Below are 20,561 nucleotides of genomic sequence, written 5' to 3'. Positions count from 1 at the left end.
ATTGAATTGCACACCGCAAACGAGGGGAGTCCATAGCGTTTGTGTTTCCTGCTTTTATTTTTCCCCATCATCAGCAAACTGCTTAAATCTCAATCGGGCTTGCAATGGGCTCTCTGCGGGAAAAGCTGCCAAATGCGTTGCGAAAAGTCTTTCGGAAATGTCAGACATGTGAGCTCGCGAGTCCTTTCGCTTATTGACGGATCAGTTCACTTGAGGATTTTTTTTAAATTCAATGCCTTTGGCTTTGTTCGTCTTTGTGGAGAGCTTTAAAACGCGGATCACCACAAAAGACATTTAAATGTTTCGCAAAACGTAGGATAGTCGTTACTAAGGCGAAAATAGTGTTTCTGACATGGCAGTGTACACCGTGACAAATAGTTGGCAGCGACGTCCGGAGCACGCCAGCTCCGAGCTGTCAGAAACAATACCTCGTCGGTGCCTGAGACAGACATTTTAAATCCGTGCGTACTTGAAATATGGAAAGTGAAGTGCCTGATATTGGCAGGCCTTAAGCGCACTTTGAGACATGAAGTATAGTGTCTTTATTTTGTTTTGTTTAACACGTTCCGTACCGCGTCACCCAAATATGGGTGACAGCAGTTCTGGTTCTAAAAAGTTTTTGACCCATAAATAAATGAAAATGGAACATAAAATTTATAGTTATATTAAAAATAAGGTGGGGGTGCCCATGGCGCAGCGGTAGCGCGAGGAAACACCACACCACAGGTGTGGGATCGAATCTCGAGTCTGGCACCCTCCGGTATTACAAACGGCTGACCACCGATCTATAATATACCGTCTTTCGGTCACACAAACTCTCTTCGGAGAGAGGCCTTGTCCCATTAGGGGATGTCGTGCCACATAAAAAAAAAAAAATAAGTTATTTGGTAAGCTAAGTTTTTGCTTGGCCTTCGAAAACAATCGGTTTAACAAATATTATAAACAAATTGTAATTAAAAAGATTGTACTAAAAGTTGTGCTAAAACACTTGGTACGCAACGTGCAAAGGAGAGCAAAAGAACCAAAGCATATTACAAGCCACTCCTTCTTTTGCCTCCGTTTCTATTATTTTTAAAATAATTTAATGTTTGTCTCATTTTCATGAAAATCAATAACTTCACGGGGAGGACATTTCGCCTTTGATTGATTCCTAGAAAAATACGTACATGTGGGCCACCCACTGTGCGAGTTTACCCTTTCTCCCCCGAAGTGTCGTTTGCAGTCAGCAGGCATTAAAATCCCAGCGCTGGCGTCCGGACGCATTTCTACGGATTCGCAGGCAATTGAATTACGCAAAAGCTGGCATGTGATTTTTGTACGAAAATCATTTTCAATTTCAAAGGACTCGCTCCCTCGGGCTTGGGGTGGAAAATGGCACCGAACCTAGAAAACTGTCACTGTTACTGGGCAAATGGACTTTTAACCATGTGCGTGTGTGTGTGTACGGCCGTTGTTGTTTGGCCGTAATTAAATCTAATGTGTCGTGCGAAACGGGTAGGGGCTGTGTGAATTAAAATTGAAAAATTAAATTTCACAATCACGTCAACGGTTTGCTTCGAGCGCCTGTTGAACAGTAGCGTTTTACGGTAAGCTCGGATACCTAAAAGTATGCCGAGGGACAATTAGAGTGCTTCCGTAGCGGCATGATGTAAACGGATTTGGGAAATTAAATGATTTAAGGCAAGATTTTCGGGAACATGTTGAGGGCAGATGTTTGTTAACAAGGATTATAAAGGAGACATATTTGAGTTCTTTGCGTTATTCAATAAACAAATTACAGATAAAATTTGTATTTTTTCACAAATAAATGAACACACAACTCAACGGCACAAAGGAAGAAATTTATAAGAAACAAAGAGAAAACTATAATTAATTCAAATTCAAATTCAAGGAATTTTTTTCATATATAGATAACATTTAACAAGCAAATTACAGATAAATTTAATATTTTGACGAAAAATAAATGAACACACAAATCAATGGCATGAAGGAAGAAATTCATCGATATTGGGTTCGCCATATTTTAATGGAAAAAGAAACCTATAATTAATTAAAAATCAAATTCAAGGAATTTTTTCATATTTAGATAATATTCATCAAGCAAATTACAGATAAATTTGATATTTTGGTGAAAAATAAATGAACACACAACTCAACGGCATGAAGGAAGAAATATATAGATATTGGGATCGCCATGTTTTCTTGGAAAAAGAAACCTGTTATTAATTAAAATTCAAATTCATAAGAATTTGTTTCTTATTTACATAGCATTGACAACTCAAGCCAAGTAAAACGTTTCCCAATAATTTACATTTTAGTCAATTTTTTTTAACAAGTTTTACAAAATTGTCATTAAAAAAGGTATGTTCTAAATGAAAATATAAAATTTTTTATTGTAAAGGTGTATAATCTCAGGTGCAATAACCGAAGGATACCATTATTGGACTAATTCACAGTTGGTTTGTCAATCCACGGAGCAAACCGACTTTGATATTATCAAACCGAAGCAAACTGCAATTGCAGTTGTGTTAGAAAAGTGTTGGCTTTTTTTCCAGCTTACTTACGGTTTTTACTTCCAAGCTTTTGCTTTCGTCCTTTTCAATGGAAATACTCGTCACTGTCAATATGATTTTTTGTTGTCCTTGCAATGAAATTTTCCCGTACACTTTCAGCGTTTCGAAGTGTACCTACTCCATTCTCCACTCTCATCTATATCTTTCCCGATGTGATCAATTTTTTTTTCTTCCACGCTCCTAGCCTCGGGAAAGTACAGTGTGCTCTGGAGCTACCGATAAGAATCGGGCGAATTTTCAACGAACCAGACCAGAATGTGCGCTGGCGAGTGGAACTAACGATACCCGAATGGTTTTGCACCGAGATTCGTCGGTGCTTAATTGAATTGGATTCATTCTTCTCATAATTGAAAAGTTCATTCATATCGATTTCCCTCCCGGGGGCAGCTGGCAGATTCTCCCAGAGTGGGCGGGGAGTGCCCGGAGCGTCGGTCGCCATTTGCGAAACGTTTTTCCCTCCCCCCTCCGGTGTGGGGGTGAAGCAAGTTTCGGCGGTGCCTTTGTGCTGTTATATGTTTCTACCAATTATATCGAGCATGCTCTAGGTTGAGATTATCTTTACTGGCGGGATTATGTTTGGGTTCCTTTACAGATTGAATGCAAATATTGCCTTTGCGTGATGGCGCGCGGAGTATAGTAGCGGATTTTTTGCTTCCAATAGTTGTTCCATGATTGTGATCGGCAGTCCGGGCGGGGATTTTGGCGAGAAATGGTTTCGAGAGGGTCAATAATTAAACACACTCAATTATTATACCACACCTCCTGGTGAGACTCTCGTCGAAGTATTCGATTGAAATAAAAATTAGGAAAAAGAAAGCATCGCAATTGTAAGAAATGCGAGTAAATTCTAGTCAATGTATCCCAAGTTATGCAAAATTGAGCAAAAGAATGCTTTAGCTAGCAGCTTCGGTGCACGGGAGCGTGATGATTAAATTACTCGCCCAACATACCTGTGCGATGCTGGAAAAACGACTCCGATCGATAACAGGATCAAATAGCTTCCCTTTGCGTTACTAGCACAGGAAGGGTTGCATTTTCCTCTTCTACATTCTGTAGTAAGCTGGCATTTCCACGTATCCTAAGGCATGCTTTTCTAAGGCTCGGTAATCCCTAAGGATACGATCGAACTACTAGCATCTTCCCCTACACGAATACGGTTGAAGCCCTTCCACTGCCATAGAAAAGCAATTATCTAATTGTTTTACTCAGGAATAACTTGATGCTCTAGTTAACATGCGAATAAAGGTGGATGTTGCGTAACGATTCCAGCAGTTGTCAGCACCTACATAAGACATTCCCTGATGATAGCTGGGAGATGAAAACCTACTGAAAAGGTTTCCTTTAATGTGTTTAAACGAAGCAAAGATCCGTCCAAAAGTGTACCAACCCTTCGTGGAAGGAAAACTATCCCCAAAGTTTCAACATACTCATATAAACAACTGGTACCATGCAACGGTTCAATCGACAATTGGTATAGGTTTTTATTGAAATTAAAATTACTCTGGTGAGGCTGTGTGCACTCGGTGTAATTGATGTCGAAAATGCTGTTTGCGAGAAGATTTATTCCGTTGATATAACCATCCGTAGGGCGCAGTGTTGGGCAAACGCTAACATGAACCGTAAGACGCAGGCCAAAATGCCTTCACCACCAGGATACTACTTACCGTTTATTGCCAAAGTGAGCTGACCCCCACACGAATAGGCCTTGGGAAGAAAACAATGCCCATGAATGCGCTTCGGTCGGCCCCGTTTCACATTCCTGGCCCACTTATCGTAATCATGTGAGGCTGCTTGTGTTGGCTGTGTTCGGATCCTTGTTCTCCTCGTCCCCCCATCGGTTTCGGCACCTCTAGTGGCTCCCTGAAGTGCCGACATTATACAAATGAGATGCTGATGCGTCTGGTGGTGCAACCATTGAAAGATAAATAATTGATGTTACATCGGAACAGGCATCCTGGGTGAATTCGTGTGTGTATGTGGGAGTCTGGAGCAGCTGGAGGCACGTAATACCCTCGTCGACATTTGCCTACGCCTGCCCGGTCGGAGTATTGCCCACATCCCGTACACCCGGGTCATACCCGGACCGTTTTAAGGATGCCACGTTTACCTTCGGCTTTTCTCCAAGAAGAACGCAACGAACGTCGAGCGCAGTCGCATCGATTGCACAAGACACGAGAGATGCTGAACCCTATTGATCAAGTCGATTAAGAGATCAGATACAGGGCAGCGTGGGGACTGTGGAGCGATACGGTGGTGATGCAAGAATGCTGTACCCGGCGTCGCACGATTTTCCACGTTTTCCTCCCCCAAACGAAGTGGTGACCTACGCGGGTTTGATAGCGAACAGCTTGATTCGTACACGATTGGCTCACGTTGGCTACCGTTGGCAGCTAACGGTATGGACAGCATTGCAATCCCGGTTGGAAGTGCACGTACATGCACAATGTATGCCCGTCCGAAGTGTGGAGACGAAGAAAATCTCGATATCGCATCGGCGAAGCAAACGATGCATTTCTTTAAATGGTTATGGATGTAGTGGATGGATGGACGTGAGCGCGCCCGTCTTCAATGTCCAACAATGATGGGTCTGATGTACCGAAACATTTGTCATTTTGTTTAAAGTACCCGAGTGCGGAGACCTGTGTGTCCAAAGATGGTAAATGTGGGCATCCCATCGGTGGCTGGGAGCCTCTAGGAGAATCTTTTGGACATTACACCGACAGTAGCTAATACGAGACATATCACTGGCACGATCGTTGCCATATTTGGTGCGCTTGGTAAATGGGAACGATTCGTGCAATCTTGTACGCGAAAGGGTGTCAGCTAGCGCACAGAATCATTCCCTGCGAACATTCTAATTTTATGTTACGTATTATTACTTATTTATCTGCTTCCTGTAAAAGTTTTTCCAATCGACACAAACACAGGCTTTGAAAAGGTATTTTCTGATTTTTGGAATTGAGTATTAGAATTGTATTCTTAATAGGCTTATCAGTTTGGAAATTACTCTACGTTTCGTTTATTTATAGTTTTTTTTCCCGTAGTGTAGCTTTCTTGAATCAATAAGGTAATGTGAAACAGTATGCCCCCTTAAGCGGAAACCTTTATATCCTCGTAAATTATTTAAGTAGTCAAAATGTTCAAATATTGCTTCACTGCCCTCTCTTCTACTACCAGGTAATAAAAATACGACGTTCAAAACTCTTAGATGATTATTGAAACAAAATGGTGTAAGTTAACACGTGGGAAAAAGACCCAAATAGTGGGGTAGAAGCTACGCCGTTAATACTTGTTTAATTGGAGGTATTTATCGACACTTTGGGGTGCCCATGGCGCAGCGGTAGCGCGAGGAAACACCACACCACAGGTGTGGGATCGAATCTCGAGTCTGGCACCCTCCGGTATTACGAACGGCTGACCACCGATCTTATAATATACCGTCTTTCGGTCACACAAACTCTCTTCGGAGAGAGGCCTTGTCCCACTAGGGGATGTCGTGCCACATTAAAAAAAAAAAAAATTTATCGACACTTGATATATTTTGAGTTTCTACAATTTCAACACAAGGTAGATTATGTTAAGAAATCTAATTGACTGTGCTTCCAACTCCCTATAAATATTGACTTTGATGGATTACTTTTACATCATATATGAAATAATATAAGAAACATCGATAATTAATCATGTGTGCATTGTGGATGCAGAATACATACAACTTGGAGTAAATAATGGTGGAACAGTGCCATTCTCAATAAATTTGCAAAGCTTGAGGGATTTTCTCTCCATAACCATTTTGCTTTTGTTTCCATAACCAAAATGTAAGGATAATGAAGCCAATTCTGTACAGAATTCGTTAAATAATAAATTGGGTACTTGATGAACGTTTGCTTGATAGTAAAATTTTATTTTTACATTGGTTATAGCTTAAACTACTTTGGCAAAATCTTTCTTTGTTAAATCTTAATTTAGAGCCGTGAAATTAACATGGAATGTATTAGATACGCTAATTAACATATTCTTTGACGTAATAAATGACGTGTAAAATAATTTTAAATATTTCAACCATCTTCTGGATCACACGCCATCATTATGTCTAGTCTTCAGTCAAATAAAAAGACCTAAAACCTTGTGCCAAAACAACAAAACTAGTATATGTCCCTATGTTTCGCAAGTTTGTTTGCCTGAACAACAAAAAAGAGTCCTTAATGTGTAAAAGTTGTCCTACTTTTGGGTTCCAGACTGTATCAAAGTGAAAAGGGAGTAAGAGAGGGAGAGAGAAAGGAAACAAACAAAACAATTTGAGATAACGATTGTGCCCTGTCATTACCACACAAGATGTACACACTAGAGTCAACTTCTGTGGATGGACGGAACAGAAAGGAAAACTATCACAAAACAGCGTGGTTTCACGTCCCGACCGGCACGTGGTTCTTCGTACTGAAACACATTCTACTTTTCTTTTTTTTCACTTCACCCTGTCCCGGAATGGGGGGGAATGTGGGAGTGCAGGATAAAATCGAAATCGTTGGCGCAACATCGAACCCCCGCCTCTCGCCAGAATTGGAAGGTTCCCAACCAGCATTCAGCATCGGCTATAGACGTCGGCCTGTGTGCAAACAAAACACAAATACCCCGACCACATCCTGTCGCTGATTGTCGTGCCCTACCTGGGATGGCCGTCGGTGTCTAGGCCCCCCCTCCCCGGCCCATCGGCTAGACCAATAAGTCCTTTTCTCTCCAATACCAATAAGGCCATGCTGCTTTTGGCACATAAGCACATAAACGATGTTTGCCGGTTTACATATCAAAACTTTTTTAATTAACTTTTTTCCCTACTTTCGCTGTGCCTTTTCATGCCGATCGTAGCTGATTGTTTTGTATTTCTCTGTCCCAAGCACACACTCGGTCTGTCGCTAATGGAATTTGCCAACAGTTTGGGGACATTATATTATCGGTTTGCTGCTTTGGTGGAGCAGTGGAGAGTTTGCAAATATCGTTGGTTATTTTATGTACTTAGTGTTTCAAATATATTTCATACATATGCATATAATTGACATAACAACCATTTAATCTTCACGCTTCACAACATTTTCTGTTATTGTTCTACATTTCGACCTGTATTTTACAGTGTTTCATTTCAACATTCTCCAGAAATAAACAATACATTGGGAAAATGTGTACCTTATTGCATTCTCATGTCGGTACTCTATAAGAGCATAGTATGATGATGGAAAGAGTGCGACCATTCGTTCTGTTTGCCGTTTGCGGTGCCTCAGAAGCTGTACCTGATAGAGCTGGTGGTATTTGGGAGGGTTGTTAACTATCATAAACGATGCAAAACGGGACAACTCTCTCAAAGTCCGTTTGTGTCCGTTTACAAATATTTTCCAGCGTTTTCGGTGGTCGTCCTCGTGGTTGGATGTGGTGTGTGCGATAGCCGGTGGTTACTCGGAGACAGCCATGTCGGAAGACTGACGGGTGAACAAAGAACCAGGTATATTGTCTGCCCAGCTATATTGTCTTAGTCGAAACCATTGGAGAGGCGTTTCAAAGGGAGCGAGGAAGGGAATTTTATGAAAATTTCTACCGAGGCTTGGGAGGGAAAAGTAGCTGTGGTTGAAGGAAACCAATTATCATGGATTAATGTGTGGTTGAAGTGGAAAATTTTGCACAGCATTTTCCCGCAATCCCGACCGAGCCCTCCCGGTCGCTTGTCAGCCGAATCCTGCCAAGACCCCGGAGTAAATCATTAAAGAGACGCGCGAGGATATGTTTGTGCATGTTTTCACTGTTTACACTTCCTACAATCAAGCGATGAGTATGAGTATGAAAAGCACTGCTACACTTGAAAAAAATGATATGGACCGCCTGAATGGGGTTTGTTTGCGTTGCCTTTCTAGCAAAACATTTAAATCACCGTACGAAAACAAATGTTATTTGGTAGGTTTAGGTTTTGCTGCGAACTGTTAACCTTCTCCGAAAAGGCTTCTATTAGAATTTAAAATATTTCCATCGCAGCCGAGCATCCATTTCCGCCCTTATTTGACAACAATTTCAACCGGTTTCTTCCTCCAACTGTGCAGGTATATTATCATCTTTCGCGGCTTCCTGGATTCCTTCCGCTGCCCGTCAAGCAACTTCCCCTCCCAGCGGACAAGAACCTTTTTCCGGCGATCACTTTTCACTGCCCTTGTCTTGGGATGATTTTTCCTACCCCTATGTTTTCCATCCAAATGTTTGCCCTTACCGCCTGCAGCGCCCTTTTCCGCTTTTTATTTGTCAACTCTAGCACAGTGTTCGATCATGTTCAAACGAACCGTGTTTTCCATTATTTTCCATGTTCCGGAAAGTAACTTTCCCAAGCGGTGGGGAGGGAAAGTACAAGGTCCGTTTGTCTTCTTAAGGTATACAAAAATGGCGTACTACTAGGGACCGGCATCAGAGCAGTGTACCGCAAGGATTCCCCTCCGTTATCCATCGTCTGTGAAGATCCGTGCTCCGGTGAAGGCCGATTGGAATGGGCTTTAGAGCAAAGAGAAAAAAGTCCTGCAAAGGACGAAACACTGCTGCAAGTATCACAAAGAGTGGAAAAGTGCTAGCAGGCCCGTTACACGGTTTAGAAACGAACTTAGCTTTTTTACCCTCCAATCCCTCGATCCAAAACCTCCCCCGAGCGCAAGTCGAGCAGAAAAGTTTCCCAAAACGAAACAGTGGAATATAATTTCAAAGGAATATACCCTGGGCTTACGTACGGGCGCGCGCGCTCACTGCCTGTGGGCGGTTGTTACAGTAAGGCATGTTGTCGTAACCTGATGTGTTTCCCATAATTAAAAAACAGCAGGCATTTTGCTTTCTATCAACAAAGGGAGGGGATCCTTTAAACGGCTGTGTTTTACAAATGTAGGCGCCCTTGAAAATATATTGCAGTTAACATATTGTTTACTTAATCGCAAGTTAGAACTTAATACTTTTTGTTAAAATTTCCATCTTTCTGGTTTATCTAAAAACATGAAAAGTTCTAAAGCACTACCTGCTTGTTACATCATCATTGTAGATTTCAATTGCTTAGTTTCGGTTGATCTGTTCGATTCAACGTAACGATTCTCACGAAAGCATCGTGTGTAATTGCTGCCGACAGCAATTACTCAATCCGGCAATGAACTTCGTGATCTCGTCAGTTGTTCGGTGGTGTTTAGTTACATGTTAACCTTTGCAGCATGCTAACCCAACAATTAATGCATCAATCTATACTTCAAACGATCTACTACAGCGAAATATTCAGTCCACTACGCAAATCACTGATCAAAGACGGAAGCCTCGTTTGAAAATACGGATTGATTTGATGTTCATTAAATTAAATAAACCTCAACCCTTGCCGTTTCAATTGAAATCATCTAAAACTAAATACAATTTCTTCCTAAGCTTGGCTTCGCTGCGCATCATTAATCATTCATTTAGTGCTTAGCATTTTAGCTCCGAGCGGCAGCTTCAAGCCTTCCGGTTGGGATTTAATATTCAAGTCTCTTTTTGGGGGTAATGAAAGCGTTCCTGTTTGCTGAATCCAATCTAATGCGTGATTTAAGTTAGATAAGCTTGATAACAATGAAAGAGAAATAGGAGAAGTTGTTTTTACCAGTTCCAATCCTTCCTTCAGGGGAAAGTAGTTTTTTATTCTCCAGTTTTTCACTTCACGTTGCACTTCTCTCAAATTTTGATCGCACTTTTATTGTTGATACTTTGTCAGCTATCAGTTTGCTAATCATGTTGCCTTTTAAATAACGATATTTTCACTGCTTTAAAGAGTGTCTTGCAATTCTTATTATGCGCATAATTATTCGGGACGAAATTGCTTCCATTTACCGGTTCCTTCCGCTCACCCCTCCACCCCCGAGGGTGTGAATCCGGGGGCCGTAAATTGCTGCTCGGGGCATAATTTTCTTCCGACGCTGGTGTGGAATGGAAACCGGAGCTGGAGCAAACATATCTTCGGCAGGTTAACACGTCAACTGGTGCGAGGGTGGAAAACCGACCGGCAACGGGAAACGATGGGTCCCCGCCTATCTTAATTCGTCTCCTGCGTATCCAATTTTCCGCCAATAAGCGCACGTCTGCGTTCGAGACACCGCACACCGGTCGCAATTTTATTCAGTTACGAAGATGTCTGTGTGTGTATGTGCCAAATTTCCCTACGCGTTTACCTACCCGGGTTTCCATTGGGGCACCTTTTTCGGGAGGGGGGAGAAAATTTACCAACCCACCGCCGAAGGTAGTCCAAGCAAGATGTTTAAGATTACGGAGAGATCGTTATGCTCTTCAACAACATCGTTCAATGGCGCGCATGCTCTCACATCACCCTCCCCCTCCCCCCTACCCCCCTCCTTCTGTTACTCAATTGCTTATCAATACAAAACGTGATATCGTTCACGTTCCAAAAACGGAGGCTTTAGATGCTCGTTCGTCGCTACCAGGACGGTGTTCCGCCGCCCGCTTGAAAAAAGAGATGCTATCATTACCGTGATAATTATGTGAATGGAGCCAATTGTACCCCCCTGCTCTTTCCTTTGCTCCCAAGATGGTCGGTTTAGAAAATCAATGAAAATTAGTTGTTGCGAACCTTCCGCTTGGTGCAATTTGAACCGGTGTGTTGTAACTTGACGCCTGATATCAGAAACATCCAACTAAATAGATGCTTGGGAGGTTGATCAAAAATAGAATAGACTGCCATTACTTAATCCACTTTCCTGCCAATCACCACTCGAACGCGTTGAAATATTGTTACTCCATTTAGACAGTTGTTTGAGTTTTCATTCGTGTGCAAAAGCAGCGGTATGATTCACAAGCCGACTGTTGATTTATGCTTCTCGCGCTCGATCCGGTATCGTTTCGTGATGTTTCGTCTATGTTGTTTACACTGGGAGATAAACGATCGCCACCCTAGCGCTGCGGGCACCCAGCTAGCGTCCGGAAGAAGCAAAGAAAATAACGCTACAATCGCTACAGCATCAGCCGTCGCGTGTTGCCGGAACCGTTTTCTTAGAAAATTAAGAGCCGAACGCGTCGTGCGCGCGAAACAGAGGCAGGAAAAAGCGTCAAGGAAGCGCAGATTGATAATTATTTGCGCCGTCGTCGGTCGGCCGTTGTTTATAAATATCAAACTTTGAAGAACATCAAGGTGTACTTCTTCGCTTCCACCTCAAATGTGTGGAAGTTCGGCGTTTTGGGGTCGGTAGATCAATGAGGTTGGGGGGTGGAAGGCGGGTGGATTGTAGTGACACGACGCTGGTCTAAATTTATATCCAACACTGCACGCGGAAACCGCAACAAGGAGGACGACCCCGGCGACGACCGCAACGTCGACGTAGACGGGAATTCAGCAATAAAATTTTTACTCCTATACCATTTATTACTCCATCGACGATCGAGGGTGGGAGAGAGGAAGAGAGGGAGGGAGGAAGAGCGCGGGAATACCACGGTGGCCACGACATTCTTCGTGCTGAAAGGTGATCACATTTCATCGCGGTACAAAGACGTCTGAGATGGTGGCATAAATCATCGACCTATTGCTTTTCCCGATGCTGGGTGCACCTGCCAAGAACGGGTGCAGTCCGATCTAGAACGTTCATTTGCGCCATTGGGGAAACATTCTTTGCCTAGATAGTTCACAGGAGGCAACAACCGTTATTAAACTTTGTTTTCTTGTCTTTTGCTCTCGTTTTAGGTAATACACGAAATGAAGAAAGTGACGAGAGCACACACGTTTGGTAAGACACATACCCCAAGAGTTTCTCCTTGAGTTCCCGATTCTTCCTTTCCATATGCAATTGGATCAGCTTTGGAATAGATCAATACATGCACCTGTCAATGTATATTTATAAAGGCAACATTGGTTGTATATACATGAATATGTCATTGCATCGCGAAAAATCATCCGATCCGATTCGGACCAAACTTGGCGGAATGGAAGCTGATTTTCCAAGGATTTTCTACTTTAACTTCTCGCCGCTAAAATGGATGAAAAACACCCAAACTTGGTGCATACCCTGCTCAAATAAGGACATATTATGAGGGGAAAATCACCCCCGTGTGAGAGGCGGAAAGGGTGGTTCCTACATAACCCCCAGCTTAAGAAATGATCAAATTGCAATATGGGTATCGATTTCGTAGTAATGTTCTACCTGATCCCTAACTCTCTCTACCGTCTCCTATGTAATAAAACAATGGTGGTGCTTAGTTGGGAAACTTTTAATCTTGTGACATGTATGTCATCTTCACGCAAAGTCAGGCTGGAAGGTAGCTAATGTTTTGTACTCTGATGTTTTTGAATTTGTCATGTTGATATATCCTTCTTACTCCCTATCCTTCTCGAACACCTACACCTTAAAATTACGAAAAATAACAACAACAAAATTTAAGATTCAGGAGCGAATTTGTCCAAAAAATGGTACACAACTAACTTAAATATGTTCACGTCATAAAAAAATAAAAAATAATCAAAATTTCATCCGTCTAGGGCCGGGGATGATCGAATAGACACAGTCCTAATGCAAAATTTCATCTAATACTTCCTCCGGCCTCTCTTCTGCAACAAAACAAAAGTGTAGCTCGGGTAAAAAATGTTTATTGTCACGACAAACATGCGATTGCAGTTAATTTTCCACTGATAAGATTGTTGAACCTATTTTGTCATCCCTTAAGCATCCTCCTCCACTCCCGAAAACATCCTCGAAAAAATCATTTCTAAGCTTCAAAGCAAATGAGAACAATTAAACCTAAAGCGATTCTTGCTTAAGGGATACTAATAATTTGACAGCATTTCATCTTTCATGAAGAAATTTATCGTAGTCAATTAGTTTGTGTCAAAACTAAAAAATATTACATTTTATTTTGAATGTACAAAATCTTAAAATAGGTTTTTTTTCTTGTGTTACGGTACGTGTCGTATTGTAAAATTAAAAAGTAATGGTACAGAAAACCATATAAATAAAATGTATCACATTAACTTGAGTAGTGAACATACTATACATTTTAATTTCTTTTAACATTTTCTGGTCTGAAATCTTCTTGAAATTAAACGTCTAACATGTAGCTGATGGTATTAAAAAGTAAAGTCAAATTTACTATACATCATACTTTACTCTTGTAATGGAAACATTGTTTGTCGTTGAGTTTTCTGCTTTCATACTTTCATGCTATTAGAGTTCCTGATCTAATTCTTCACATTCTTCACCTGAATTCCATTTGCCCGGGGGGTTTTCCTTCTTTCGCGAGAAAATCAATTTAGATTCATCGCCTCACAACATCGTGGTTGCGTGTCGAAGTTGTTGTTTCAATCCAGCTGTGTTTTATGGACACGAACCACCGGCGGTCTTGCGGTGGCATGATATGCTGTCGTATATTGTTTTTGTTTGCCTTTGCCCATCGCACACCGACTGCATTATTTTCTTATCCCGTTCGATCGCGTTGGAACGAAGTTGTTTTATATTTTCGCTTAGACATCGCAATAATTGGTCCGCACATCCTTCCATAAGTGGAAACATGCCTTGTGTGAGCGCCGCTAAGGAAAACTGTAAACGAATCCATCTGCGGACGATAACGGTTTGTTCCATGTGTGTTTTGGATATTTTCTTTCGATCGTTACTGGAGGTTTTCCGCACCGAACGCGAACAGGTTTTTCCACCTCTTTAAGCATCATCAGCACCGGGCAGATTCTATGTGACGAATCAGTCGCCAGCTGTGCCGCAGTACCCGGTTTGTTGTTGGAACCAGGAAAGCCGGACGGAATGCTACAAGACTTCAATCGCGTCACTCGCGTATTCCGGTTACGGAAAAGTGGAGCTAGCGGTCGCGTGTTAGAAGGCAATACTTAATGACGCGATAACGAGACAAGGGATGGTTTTGGCCAGCGTTTTTTTTTTCCCACGAACAGCCACCTTTTGATCAACCGTGGGGAATTCTTCGCCGGCTTGCGGGAACGCTAGTTTACAGCATCGGTGTGCCGGTGCACACATTAATTTCGACAAGTCATTGGCAAGCTTCGTCCGACACGGGATACAATTCTGCATCGTGCGAAAGGGCGCCGGTGGTCGCTTGCTCCCTCGGGAGCATACTTTTTATGATTATGGCTTACTTCCGCCCATCCGCGGCCATTTATCGGTGTTTGGGGTTTCGCTCTACAGTCCCTCACGACACTGTCATGAATATTCCTGCAAGAGTTTATATTTAATCCAGATAAAAAAGGATAACAACTTTCGAAAAAAAAACAAACAAAACACGCGGTGGAGTTCCTCTCCCCACCCCACGCAACCATTCGCTCGCGATGGAATTGCCACGTCACGTGCCCTCGTGTTTTGGTTCGCTCCATTTCTCCGTAGGGTAGGGGTTGACCCAGAAGGGGTGAGTTTGGGAAAGCGTGAAAACAAAAATTCCGTGGTCTGCTGGGATTACGACCCGTTGTTTTCCGCAACAAACCCCCCCCCCCCCCCCCCCCCCCCCCTCCAGCAGACAGCATCGTCGTCCGGCAACGCGTTCGTCGAAGTCGTCCTGCAACGGTTCGTCCTTCGTGTGCTTGTGTCCGCGCGCCTTGTGGCGAACCGATGTTACCGTTTGTTTTTCGCCCCCACCCTTCCAAACCCACCCCCATCGGGCCCGGAAGTGTGTGTTATGACACCGATGCGACCGGTTGGAGATGGGGGAGAAGGATACATTTTTCCCATTACGCCGCAAGCCTAAAGGCGCCGAAACAGGAGCACCATAATTCATACTAAATTGTTTGGCTTATTACCGGAGTGAATATTTATGGGGCTCGTATGTCCAACAGGCGGGCGGGCGCGCGTGTTCTCGCTCTCGAGCCCTTGGTCCCCCAACTTCACACAAGCCTTTACGCGTGCTTCAACCGTTCGTTGGACGGGGAGTAGTCCCAATTCTGTGGCTCGCTTTCCGTGTTTCTGTGCGTTCTCGCTCAACGAACGACAACGGCATCGACGCCCTACAACAAAGAGCACGGTATAATAAAACTCACACCGAGTGGGGCGGTGGAAAATTGTCAGAAAATAAAGCATTCCCTGACAGAATCCGATCCTCCTCGGCGCGGCGAAAGGACAGACATCCCGCGCGAAATATTATGACTCCGCCGAATGCGACGGTGCGTGAAAATTGAAATAAATTTTCATCGTCCTGAGGTGTTTGTGTGTATGTGTGGGTGTAGGCTGGTGCTTTTCTCCGTGTGAAGTATTCATCCCGGTCGGCCCGGCGCGAGCATTCGGACTCGGATGAACGGCCGCATTTTGTTTTTCTTCCCTCTCCCCCCGCGCTCGGATGTGTTTTTCCTCGACTCGCCCTAATGAGTTTTCGCAGCGGCTCGGCGGAATGGTCTGAGTCGGAATGGTCAAGCGTAAACCACCCTGGTTTTACAATGGTGTGGAGCAGTGTTTCGGTGGCAAAGTATTGAATAATGTGATTTTTTAATTTATCTCTTAAGTTGGGTCCTCCTCCTGTCTGGACCGCATCGGAGGCATTAAGTGTAGCCCTCGGAACGTGGTAAATTTATTGTGGAAAAAGGGGGATTTTCGCATTATGCGCCAGATACTCCTTTTTTATGTTTGTGGCATGTAATGTGCTTTTTTATACCACCATTTTGCTGGTTGCGATTAAGCGGGCTCTAATTTAGTCGTGAGTTATAACCAAACATAACTTTAAATACCCCATCGATTTGCTTACTTTCAATAGCAATAATCTAGGACGCTTTATGTAAACTACTTTCCTCTTTCTTTTGCTTTAAAAACCACATTCCCATCAACAAACATAATTCCGTTTTTCCCTGAATTTCGTTAAAAGAATCAGGAAATTTATGAATACAAGCTCCTCCGAGTGTCGAACGACCTGTAAGTAATGGAAGAAAACAACATTTACGGGCGGAAAATAGCCAATTCCGGTGAACACTTTTTTGTGTCACGGGAACGCAAGAAGAAATTTTCCACCCACTCTTCTTGCACCGTCCTTTGGGCGGAAATCCGGACCCCCAAAAAAAATGGTTTTTTGTGTTTTTTTTTCTTCGTTCGTACGGCGTTGAAGACGAAATCGAACGACAGAGAATTAGGACAGGATTGGAAGGTCGTTCGGGCCGGGGGGATATCTGGAGGCGGCCGGCTTCAGTTCTCGGTACCGGTGAAGGACTCAAACAAGCGGATACGGCTGGATAAAAGGGAAAACATTAAATAAACATGAGCATTTGCATAACTGAAAATTAAATAACCGGAGATAAAAGCCAAACCTGTCCCCGACCTTGTCTGGTCTGGTCGGTGGGGTTCGCGTTTCGGAAAGTTTTACTTGCGCGCGAGTTCCGTGGAGGTGTTTTTTTTTACTTTACTTTTCGTTCATGTACTTGTTTGACGGTTTTTTTATCCGCTTTCCGAAACGATTTAGAGACGAAACATCATTCTGTGTGTGTGTGTGTATCGGGGGAAAAAGTTACATCGTGTTCACAGTTTTGCTTGGCATTTTTATATTAATAGTTCATCTTGGCACGAGGGGAGTCCGTTTTGGTAGGTGCTGTTGTGGAACAGCTTAAAGGTAGAAGTAAAGGTAGACGCAAAATTTCAGGTTAATTTAAATCAGATGAGATGACTAAAAACAAATTAAGTAGATTACTGCCAATCTTTTTTTAGCTGTTCATCAAAGCGTGTTACCTAATGAAGGCAATGGGATGAATAAATAATCCTCGGCCACCACAGTAATTATTCCACCGTTAGACATTTTCGAGGCAACGATCGATTTCTGGAGGAGGCTGCATTTAAACGACGATTTATGCTTCTTTCTGACATTTTTTTTCCGTGACATAATTTTTTACTCAACGACTTTAAATCAATTTCGATGCTGTGCACCGAAGACCGATGGACCATTGCAATTGCTTAGGCGGAAGTGATGCCTGCCTTTACAGTTTGATCAATCGGGCACACTTCCTGACCACACGCCGCACACATCAACCGGGCAAGCAGAATCTATTTTTCCCATCAAACCGAGCGGAAAGCACTGTCCCTGCCAAGACAGACAGTCACATTGTGGCACACTATCAAACGATCGCATGCACGAAAGTATGCGAAGGAAGCAAGAGTTGCATCAGTCGACAGGTGCAAGTCCATTTATAACTCTTCGCAAGATTTATGCACTTGAGGAAGGGCACATGCATGCTTGAAGGATGCGTTCTTGCTTTCTTAAGGGGACGGGAAACGAAGCGTAATCGCTAGCGTAATCGTGTCATTCTGCTGGTCCATCTGTCAAAAAGAATTTTGGCTCACCTACCCTATAATCGCATGCGTAATCTTGTCAGTACGTAAACAAACGAATCAATAGTTCATTCATCCGTGACTATTTATCAAATTTCTATGATAATTTAGCGTGGTTTTTGTATTGTTAACTATAAACAACAAAATAATAGCAGTAGCTTCAAGAAAAGTTGACATTTTTACCAAATTGCAAAACATAAACAAAGCAAAGATGACGCTTGGCCTGAATATCGACGCTACACGAGAGACCAGCGATTACGCTTCGTTTACCGTGCCCTTTATAATCGTGTGCAATGAAAATACAGGGTTTGTCACCTATGTTCAGCTCTAGCTCACCGATGATTGAAATGGCTCATCAACTGTTGTCTCTAAAGCATCTGGTATTGAAATAACTCATCGAATTTTGCCTCTAACTCATCTGACTTTGTCTCTAACCCATTGGACTTTACCTCCATCTAGGTTTGTCTCCAGCCGAAAAACAGGGTAAACAAAGTATTTGTGGTTATGCTACATTTTAAAATTTCAGATACCAAAAACATTTATACTCTTGTATGCTTTAAAATTATTCTTATTGACCAATTTGACTTATACTTTTTATACGTGCATCTATACGTATGTCCACTAAGATGGCAGCATTGTGGTTAGCTGTTGAGTGACATTGGTTGATCTCAGTTAGTACATTTATGCCATCGAGATAAACACTACACTGTTCCCTTCTTAGTTGATATACGTACGCATGCACATAGAAAAATAATACGGAAAATAATTCAAAAATACGTAAGAATAACTTTAAAGCATACAAATATAAAGTGTTTCTTGTTCTTGAAGTTTTAAAATGTAGCATAACCACAATTCATTTGTTTATTCCCTGGTTTTCGGCTTGAGACAAACCAAGATGGTTTAGAGACAAAGTCAGATGAGTTAGAGACAAAATTCGAGTAACTATTTCAAAACAAAATGCTTCAGAGACAAAATCGCCCGCTTTTGAGGCAAATTTGATCGGCAACACCTGTCCCATTACTCTCATAAAATAAAAAAGGTAACTTTTATTGGTTTAGTTGCTTTGTACTTAAATCATAGTAACATTACTGTTCACATTCACACGATAATTACCGCCATTTTAAACAACATAAATCTTAATTAGCACACAACGTTGCTCAAAACGGCTGGAAATCAATTATTTCCGTTTTTAAGCGATTTTACGCGCGCACCATAACTTACACGAATTAAATATTAATCGAGGGATGATTTATTGTCACATTCGGCCCCGTAGGTGGTGGAGGTGGTAGAGGAGAGGGTTACCGTTGGCTTATAACTTAATGATGAACTTCGCATTTTCCCGGCTGTCGGTAACATTCTTGTTTCCCACCGGATCGGGTCCGGTCCGGGGGTCGCATCACGCCCGAAGTGGGTAAAAACGGCGAGATGCAAAAATTAACACGAAAAAGCTCGAACGTACCTTTTTGCTAGTTTTAGTGTACTTGTACGCTGCGTGGAGTGGTAGAGCAATGTTCCAGTGGGGCCACCCCGAAGGACGGAGGGAGGTGGTAGAAATGGGGAAGATAATTAATCATGCGAGGCGCCATATGCAACATGTGGGTAATTAAGTTGTTCGTGCCAAAGCCACCACGAGTCCTCTGCAAACGGCATGCCTATGCTTTCGGACGCCGCCAGTTAATCCTCTTCCGGGTCCCATGTTCGTTCGATCATAATTACCATCGGGAGAACGCTCCCCCATGCTCGCCGTACAGTTGGGCAGATCTGTACATTTTCGATCAGTTCGTAAAGCTACCTAAGAGTTGGAAAATGTAACTGTATGGTAAAAGTTTTCCTTTCTTCGGCGCCGCTTGTAACCGCTTCAAAAACGAAGTGCTCAAATCACCTGTAAGACAAACACGTGCGGCAGGTTGTAAGATTGTTAAACTAATGTTTTCTTTCCACCATCTCTCTCTCTCTCTCTCTCTCTCTCTCTCTCTCTCTCTCTCTATCTCCCTCTTCGCAGGAGGTCGGCAGCATCATCGGAAAAAAGGGAGAAATCGTCAAGCGGTTCAGAGAAGAGGTAAGTTCGGCAGGCAGCTTAAAACCGATGCAATGGGAAGGAAAAACAAGTTGATTTTTCCTCTCCAGTTGCAAACACACAAATACACTCACATACACACAGAAACACACTCTCGCATAAAACACACAAAACACTCCATTTTTCTTGCCCCGTGCGATTGTTTCTGTCCAAAGTTGATTTACTTTGGTTTTGTGTGCTGGTTTTTTCCTTCGATTCTGGAAATTTCAGTCCTTTAGAGTGGGGAGGTTTTGCTACTTTCCGATGGAATAGATTTTCCCCCCGAACCCCCCCCCCCCCCCACCCCCCCACCCCGCCTCCCTTCTCCACCATTCCTTTTCGCTAAGAGTGCTGAAGGAGATTTAGGTAGAAAAGTGGGAGGTGGTTCTTCACTCCACATCGTGCTGCTGCGTCGTCGATTTCTGCTTTCAGAAAACGCATTCAAGGGCATGATCCAATAAACGTGCTCCTATGCCATCTGTCACGTTTTCGAAGGTTGCTTGTTTGCCCAAGTTTTCCACGGGGAGTGTTTTTCCTTCGCGATCGTGTAAAGATTTGTTCGCTTTCGTGTACCTGAGATTTTATTTTTATTTAGCCAACCGGCGTAGGGTGGAACAACAAGACAGCAACAACAGACTACATTGTTTCCAT

At 42.8% G+C, this 20,561-nt stretch overlaps 1 protein-coding gene across 3 annotated transcripts in view; it reads left to right on the top strand.

Moving 5' to 3' along the window:
• Nucleotides 1-20,561, top strand: part of LOC131267357 (poly(rC)-binding protein 3) — a 68,683-nt gene that overhangs the window by 17,426 nt on the left and 30,696 nt on the right. For all 3 annotated transcript variants that reach the window (XM_058270218.1, XM_058270217.1, XM_058270216.1), the window contains exon 3: nt 19,857-19,913. In XM_058270218.1, coding sequence (XP_058126201.1) covers nt 19,857-19,913 — 57 coding nt within the window. The remainder of the gene's footprint in view (nt 1-19,856; nt 19,914-20,561) is intronic.

This window comes from Anopheles coustani, chromosome 2 (genome assembly GCF_943734705.1).
Source record: "Anopheles coustani chromosome 2, idAnoCousDA_361_x.2, whole genome shotgun sequence".
Classification (NCBI taxonomy): domain Eukaryota; kingdom Metazoa; phylum Arthropoda; class Insecta; order Diptera; family Culicidae; genus Anopheles; species Anopheles coustani.
Note: the sequence above shows the minus strand (reverse complement) of the source record. Positions and strands in the feature narration are given on the sequence as shown.